Below are 8681 nucleotides of genomic sequence, written 5' to 3'. Positions count from 1 at the left end.
CAATTTATACTTCTGATTGAACCATGAAGATCCGACTGTACTGATTAAAGCCAATAATAAACCAGCAGCTAACTGCGTTGAGACCAGGAAGCCACCGGACTTAAGTATGGTAGGTATCGAGTTCGCATCTCGGTACCGCCTCCCTCCAAAAGCGAGTTTACCGACCCAATGGCTACACCACCGACTTTTCTCTCACTAAACACTAATTACTAACCATTAACCATCTGGCATTAGCCCAGGTAGCTGAGGTGTGTGTGTGTGTGTGTGTGTGTGTGTGTGTGTGTGTGTGTGTGTGTGTGTGTGTGCCCAGGGCAGTGTGCTTGAACCTTAATTGGATACAAGCACGAAAATAAGTATAAATTAAATGAAATGAGATCAGAAAAAGCTGACAGTTGCGAATAAATTCAGGAAGAACAAATTGCTCAGATATCTGATATAGTAATAATAAAACTTGTAAATTGGAAAACAAGATTACAATAATCGTAATAATGCAATCCAGCTAAAGCCGTAGGTCATACATTTAAATGTGATCTATACCACGTACCGGCAAATATTTTAAGTATTTTTTCAATTCTATTTAAAAAAAAAGACACAAAATGTTTTATTTTTATGTGAAAATTGTAAAAACGTTGGTCAATAATAATAATATTCTGTAAATAAAAGAGAAGAATGGCATGGAGTTTAAATTTGTATTTTCTTCATTAGTTTATCCTACAAATCTCTACGTTTGATTTTTCTTTTGTTAACGTGTCTCTAATAGATGGTAAATCAATGTGGTGTCAGTAAACAAAACACACTAGTAGATGGTGATCTGTTTTGTATGTGTAGGATTTCAATACAAACTAGTATATGGTGATCTGTTTGTATGTGTAGGATTTCAATACAAATCGACAAATAATAATTTAAAACTCCATGAGCAGATAATGTTTTTCATTATGGGTGAGTATTGAAGTTTTATTTATATCTTGACCAATTTTTTCACAATTTGCACATACAAATAGAACTTTGTTTGTTTTCCTAGAGCAGTTTCCTTTTCTTTTTATGTGAAGCCAAACTTGAATTATTGACAAAATCACATACAATGTTTGCTGGAATAGAGTATAGCTTATAAATAAAATATAAAGGATATCAAAGAATGACATTAACAATATATATATATATATTATATATATATAATATATATATATATATATATATATATATAATATATATATATACACCACACAACACACAATACATTACATAACATACAACATACCACACACACACACAGGCACACACGCGGCACACACACACAACATATTATATATTATATATATATATATATCTATATATATATATATGTGTTATTCTAATTGCTTAAATATTTAAAAATATACCAGAGACTAACTTTAAACTGTTTTATGTGTACAACAGAGAGAGAGAGAGAGAGAGAGAGAGAGAGAGAGAGAGAGAGAGAGAGAGAGAGAGAGAGAGAGAGAGAGAGAGAGAGGAAGGGGTGGGGGGGAGCGAAAAGGAGCCTTCCCCCCCAAACAAAAATAACAAACAATCCTGAGTAACGGTGATAGAACATGAAGCTAAGCGATTTAGAGAGCTATAAGGACATTTGGACATTTAGATTATAACTATTATAATGTCCTTCTAGTTCTTTAACGGCAGGATAATTGGATTAACTTAAAGCATGCATTCCATGTGACCTACTTTCTCACTAAATGTAATTGCCAATTCTCGTAATATACGCCATTTGTCACCGACAATTATGTATATAAAATATTTGTGTGTGATCTGCAAGGGAAATAAACAATACTCTAAAACCACTGAGACCCCCCGTAGCGAATTACAACCATAATAATTATATCCTATGGAGATAGATGCCTCTCCGGGTGCGGTAATGGATTACCGGACGTCATTGTTTCTATGACGTCAATACACATGCATAATTAATGAACCCGCGAGACTGAATTCACCTGCCAGTAAGAAGCAGGTGTGATGTTACCTGGAAGCTCAGCAAGACGAAAATCGAAAAACTAGAGCAGTTGAGAGAGAGAGAGAGAGAGAGAGAGAGAGAGAGAGAGAGAGAGAGAGAGAGAGAGAGAGGAGGAGAGAGAGAGAGAGAGAGAGAGAGAGAAGAGAGAGAACGAACTTCAGCGTGCTTTTCCCCCAGATAATCGATACTAGTATAGATTCGTTTCAACAGTGCAAGACTCGACTGCCCTTGCAGTAGTCTCGACTGTAAGAAGACGCAAGAGCTGCAGAGTATTTGTGGAGATAACGGCACAGCGTCAGCCCTGCCAATGAAACAGCCTTTTCGCCCATTGCGCTCAAGTGGATCATTGCTCAATTCCACAACTTTGATTTGTCATTTGTGAACGCGTTATACTCTCCGAGTAAAAGAGTCAACTTGCGATGGCTTTTCAAGAGAGACGTTTAATCGAAGTTAGGAGCCTTCGGCCGGAATTACATCAGAATATACGTTGAAAAAAAAAGGTCCGCAGAACGGGTTTGAGTGTTTCAATATTGCATTCAGTGAGAAACAAAAAAAAGAAGAAAAAAAAAGTGAGTAAAGACTTTGAGAACATATAAATTTAGTTAAAACAAAGACGTTTTCGTGACTGTTAATATTCTTGCGTGCTTAATGGAAGTTTGGAGCCTTCTGTTTTTTAAGTTTAAGTGTTCGACTGGATTTACGTAACAGGTTAATCAGCATAACTTTTTGCAAGTATTAATAATGAATTACGACGAAAGCGAGGCTTCTACACGTAGCTACGTTCAGTGAACTAATCGAAGAACAGTTCATGTAATTGTTGATACCCATTATTTCAGTTTACGGAGTGTCCAATGGGATTTACGTAAACAAAAACAAAACAAAAATACTGAAAGTATTACATGCATTAATTATACATTGGCAAGAAATTAAAGTGTGTGCATAGTTACATGCACAGAGAACTCGCTAGTTTATTAGTCCGTGTGATTGTTGAGATCCAGGTTTCAAGATATTCTGTGGACCTGTAACATATGTTTACTGCTGTATGATAAAGATGTTGCGTGAAAGTAAATTCAGTTAAAGACAGCACGTCGATCTGCGGCAGTCTATGAAATTTGTACACATTGATATTTCTAGCCACGTTATATTACCAAGTGCTTTCAAAGGGACATCTTTTACTTACAGTTATATTTTATTTAACAGTTCATAAAAACACTAAAAGAGAAAGAAAGAAAAAACAAAAGAAAAGACAAGGTAAAAAGAGAGAAAGAAAGAAGGAACAAATAAAATAACAGAACAGAAACTAAACAAAAGAAAACCAAATGAACAGAATGCATTGGATTTTTATTCTTTTTATAAAAAACATAATGTAAGAAGGAAGTGGATTTTACGAGCAGTTAAAGACACTTAACCACAGTCCATCGGACAGTATAATAGTCACCGTTATACCCGCCCCACTAATGTTTCCAGTCGCGTTTAACTCCAAGCCCAGCGAAGTGAGAGTTGTTCCTTCACACATCCTGTACACGAGCTGTGCCGAGAGCGAAACGATCGCCTTACTGCACAGCGAAACGGTTATGCAGAGTTTCTGCAAGAAAGTCATGGACAAGGGAGAGTACCCGAGACTGCAGGTGGCCGAGAAGGACGGGCATTTCTTCACACTGAACAATACGAGGCTGGACCTCTTCCGACGTCTGCAGGACGAAGGGTACTGCAGGAAAGTGACCGCAGAGAAAATACCGCTAGATCAGATACCGCAAGGAATACAGCAAATGATGATTGTGCCTTTAAGTAATATAAAATGTAAGTATTGTTGTGCCTTTAAAGAATATGGAAATGTAGGAGTTGTGTCTTTAACGAATATGAAATGTAGGTGTTGTGTCTTTAACAAATAAGAAATGTAGGTGTTGTGCCTTTAACGAATATGAAATGTAGGTGTTGTGCCTTTAACGAATATGAAATGTAACTATTGTGTCTTTGCTGGATATCATATGTAAGAGAGAGAGAGAGAGAGAGAGAGAGGAGGAGAGAGAGAGAGAGAGAGAGAGAGAGAGAGAGAGAGAGAGAGAGAGAGAGAGAGAGAGAGAGATAATATAATATCTCCACCAACATAGAAAATACATAGAAAATACGAATATCAAATCTGAATATTTGGCCTTAACCGAATACCTATGTAAATACTGTTACTTTAACGAGGACGGTGTGCTTCTTAGAAAAAGAGCGCTCGTCTGAGATTCGATGGATCGTAGGTCCTATTAATCCCTCGGGGTTGTTACTTTCGATATGTCTGATGAGAATATGTCCCGGTTAGGTCACTACCCCCAACTTCTTCCTGACCAACCACTGACTATTAATGAACACCTGTCCTGGACAGACAATCACTATACAATGAAAGAAAGAAATCTTTTATTTAACGACGCACTCAGCACATTTTATTTACGATTATATGGCGTCAGACATATGGTTACGGACCACACAGATATTGCGAGAGGAAACCCGCCGTCGCCACTTCATGGGCTACTCTTTTCGATTAGCAGCAAGGGATCTTTTATATGCACCATCCCACAGACAGGGTAGTACATACCACGGCCTTTGACATACCAGTCGTGATGCACTGGCTGGAACGAGAAATAGCCCAATGGGCCCACTGACGGGGATCGATCCCACACCGACCGCGCATCGAGCGAGCGCTGTACCACTGGGCTACGTCCCGCCCCTACACAATGAACACCAAAAAGAAAGGCAAATAAGGGTCATGGTTAGTTTGTTACAAACGCCCAAGTCCATGAAATAATAACCGGTTTATCAACCTGTAACTGTCCTGCATCTCAACCTTTAGATCCATTCAATAAACCCCCTTTTAAAAAAATTCCCCCACCCCCACCCCACAAAAACGCTACAACAACGCCACCTAAATTTAATGCTACAGCTAAAACATATATTCCCGTTTCTTTTGGTGTTCAATATATCTGAACTCAAAAGTCCTCGATAACGATTTTGAATCGTATATGAATGTAAGCATAAACAAAAAACTAAAAAAAAACCCCCAAAAACAACACCAAAAAAACCCCCCCAAAAATAATCAATGAAAAAGGTTAGTATGTACTTGAGAACCAATTTGAAACGAAACGCCAGTAACAGTCGTTCCGCCTAATTGAACGTGGCTGAATTTGAATAATTTAAGGACCGAGTCAGACTATAGCACTGCCGTCAATTGTCTGACGAGCTAACATTAGCGCGGTGTCTGATTCTTCAGTTCTACTTGTCATTGGTGTCTGAGTGACGTGAATTCTGAAACTGACAGACACCAATCAGACGGAACTGGCACTAACGTGTACCACAGACGTGTCGGGCTAATGCTAGTAACGCTAGTGGTTGTCATCTGATCAGATGTACCAGTGTCACAGTGCGCTGGATAGTGTTACGTTACAGAAATCGGTGACTTATCGCACATACATACGCACTGACGCATAACCACAGAAAACCAGATACATACGTTACATATGTTTATACGTACGTTACATATATGCACGTACGTTACATACATTCACGTCCGTTAAAGGTAAAGTTTATTTTCTGGAACGACACTACTAGAGCACATTGATTTATTAATCATCGGCTATTGGGTGTCAAACATTTGGTAATTTTGACATATAGTCTTAGAGAGGAAACCATTTTTCCATTAGTAGCAAGATATCTTATAAATACATCATCACAAAACAGGATAACACATGCCACACCTTTGATACACCAGCTGTGGTGCTTTGGCTGGAAAGAGAAATAGCCCAATGGTTGACAGACGAAGGTCTATCCTAGACCGATCGCGCCTCAATCGAGCGCTTTACCACTGGGCTACGTCCCGCCCTTGACTTACGTTAAATACATAAAGTAATTTTTTTATTTATTTAACGACGCACTCAACACATTTTATTTACGGTCATATGGCGTCAGACATATGGTTAAGTACCACACAGATTTTGAGAGGAAACCCGCTGTCGCCACTACATGGGCTACTCTTCCGATTAGCAGCAAGGGATCTTTTATTTGCGCTTCCCACAGGCAGGATAGCACAAACCATGGCCTTTGTTGAACCAGTTATGGATCACTGGTCGATGCAAGTGGTTTACACCTACCCATTGAGCCTTGCGGAGCACTCACTCAGGGTTTGGAGTCGGTATCTGGAATAAAAATCCCATGCCTCGACTGGGATCCGAACCCAGTACCTACCAGCCTGTAGACCGATGGCCTGGGTAGGTGTAAACCACTTGCACCGACCAGTGATCCATAACTGGTTCAACAAAGGCCATGGTTTGTGCTATCCTGCCTGTGGGAAGCGCAAATAAAAAATCCCTTGCTGCTAATTGGAAAGAGTAGCCCATATAGTGGCGGCAGCGGGTTTCCTCTCAAAATCTGCGTGGTCCTTAACCATATGTCTGACGCCATATAACCGTAGATAAAATGGGTTGAGTGCGTCATTAAATAAACCATTTCTTTCTTTCATATCTGAGAACACAAAATAAACCAAAAGGTCGTAACTATACACACATTGTAAAATATGTTGCACATAGATTCTAATTATCCGTTACAAGTATTTACGATACTAGCACAATACAACTCTGTTAGGAAATATAAAATATGCGTTACCTATTACTACATTTGATCTTCCTGTGCAATATGTTTCCAATTGTCACTAAAAATTGCCTAAACTCGTAACAAGCGAAGTGCATTGCTCTTGGGAAATACATTTAATAATAACTGTTAGCTCGTGCATTATTTATGTATGCATTATTGAATAAACGTATTACACAAGTAAAGTCAAACATGATAATAATTTTAGCTTTCCGCCAAAGATCGGCTGATAGGTTTAGATGTACTCATGTGAACCTGTTAGAGAGACAATCGAATGGTGTAGACGATGTGAATTAGACTGAAATCTTATAAAAGAAATTAGCTTCCTCTTACAGATTAGCAGGACGGGATCTTGTGTATGTAATTTAATTTCCCATAGACATAACAAGAAAAATTGCGGCTTTTGATGTATCTGAGGTAGGGCAATAGTTGAGGCACGAAAATATCCGAGTCCGTGGACAACGATCGATCCTAGCACCCGGTGTATACAAGGGAAGCTACAGCTCATGCATGTGAGTGAGTAAATGAATGAATGAATGGAGGAATGACTGAGTGAATGAATGAGTGAGTGAATGAATGGATGAGCGAATGAATGAATTGGCAGATGAATAAATGAATTGGCAGATGAATGAATGAACGAATGGAGAATGAAATGAATGAGTGAATGGATGAATGAATGAATGAATGAATGAATGAATGAATGAACGAACGAATGAACGAACGAACGAACGAAAGAACGAACGAGTGAGAGAATTAATGGATTGCTGGCTAAGCGGGTAAATGAATAAATGGGTGGAGAATGAATTGAAAGAATGAATGAGCGAGTGAAGGACAGAATGGATGGATTACTGGTCGAAACTATGAACGAAATAATGGAGAATAAATTGAATGAATGAATGAATGAATTAAACGACACTGATCCGTTCCTTTTATGCAGACACCAGACACATTAACATACATCCTGAGTCACTAAACTAACAATGCCATGCTAAGAAAGCATTCACTGTTTCAGTTTCATGCTTGTTTCTCATTAGGGTAAAAAGAAAAAAAAAACCCCAAAAAAAACAAAAACCAACCCCACCCCCCCCCCCCCCCCCCCCCCCCCCGCCAAAATCCGCAACACCTACGCTTGCTGCAGCAGTGTCTAAATATAATTAACAGTTCTGACATTCATTCATATACTAGTATTCAGTTCTAGGACCAATAACTGATACCTGTGAATTATCTCATCAACATCACTGGCTCAAAGGACGCTTCAACATTTATGCATGTACTATCTAAATAAGAATCGATAACAAGTAAATTTATAAAATAGGTAAGAAAGCATCACTTTCAAATTTAACTATCTGTAATAAAAAAATCTCGATTATGTCTCCTCTGACACTGAACCTTCGTTCCAGCCAATACACAACGAATGGTGTATGAAAGAGTATGTATCGATTTCCCAAATGTCTAACATTAATCTAGTGCTCTTGTGGTGTCGTTGAACAAAACAAACCTTCTGTTTCACTAACACTCACATTAATTTATTTAAGCTTTTTTTCGTGCTTGTATTCAATTAAGGTTCAAGCACGCTGTCCTGGCCACACACTTCATTTATCTGGGCTGATTGTCCAGAACATTGGGTTAGTGGTTAGTGAGCGAGGAGAAGTCGGTATGGTGGTCTCACACCTACCCACTGAGTCGTTAGAACTCGCTCTGGGTGGGAGCAAGTACCGGGCCGCGAACCCAGTACCTACCAGCCTTATGTCTACGACACCACCGAGGCCGGTAACAATCACAGAGCCAGTTCCTACATATAATTGTCTCGGTTTCGAGCCCTCTGACTACCATCCGCAAACCTGGTGCCTGTAACCCTTTCGCCAATCTCGCCCAGTAACCCACGTTTATTCTTCTTTTCTTCTGACGTCTTGCCCATTCCAAAGCTAACATCCTGTCGGCTAGTTCCGCCCGACTTGATTACTTTCCCCACACGACCAATTGTAACTAATAAAATTTCCCGATTTCGTCAACTGTAGCACCCCGGTTGCGTCCATTTGAAATATAATGTCTAATCCGTTGGGAAATT

General features: G+C 39.1%; 1 protein-coding gene across 1 annotated transcript in view; it reads left to right on the top strand.

Moving 5' to 3' along the window:
• The first annotated feature begins 2090 nt into the window (after positions 1-2090).
• The window catches only part of LOC121380047, a 33107-nt gene continuing 26516 nt past the window's right edge, over positions 2091-8681 (top strand). Inside the window, exon 1 of the mRNA XM_041508779.1 lies at positions 2091-3787. Within this exon, the coding sequence (XP_041364713.1) occupies positions 3445-3787 (343 nt within the window). The 5' untranslated portion in view covers positions 2091-3444. The remainder of the gene's footprint in view (positions 3788-8681) is intronic.

This window comes from Gigantopelta aegis, chromosome 8 (genome assembly GCF_016097555.1).
Source record: "Gigantopelta aegis isolate Gae_Host chromosome 8, Gae_host_genome, whole genome shotgun sequence".
Lineage (NCBI taxonomy): Eukaryota > Metazoa > Mollusca > Gastropoda > Neomphalida > Peltospiridae > Gigantopelta > Gigantopelta aegis.
The sequence above is the reverse complement of the archived record's forward strand: the minus strand, read 5'-3'. Positions and strand labels throughout refer to the sequence as shown.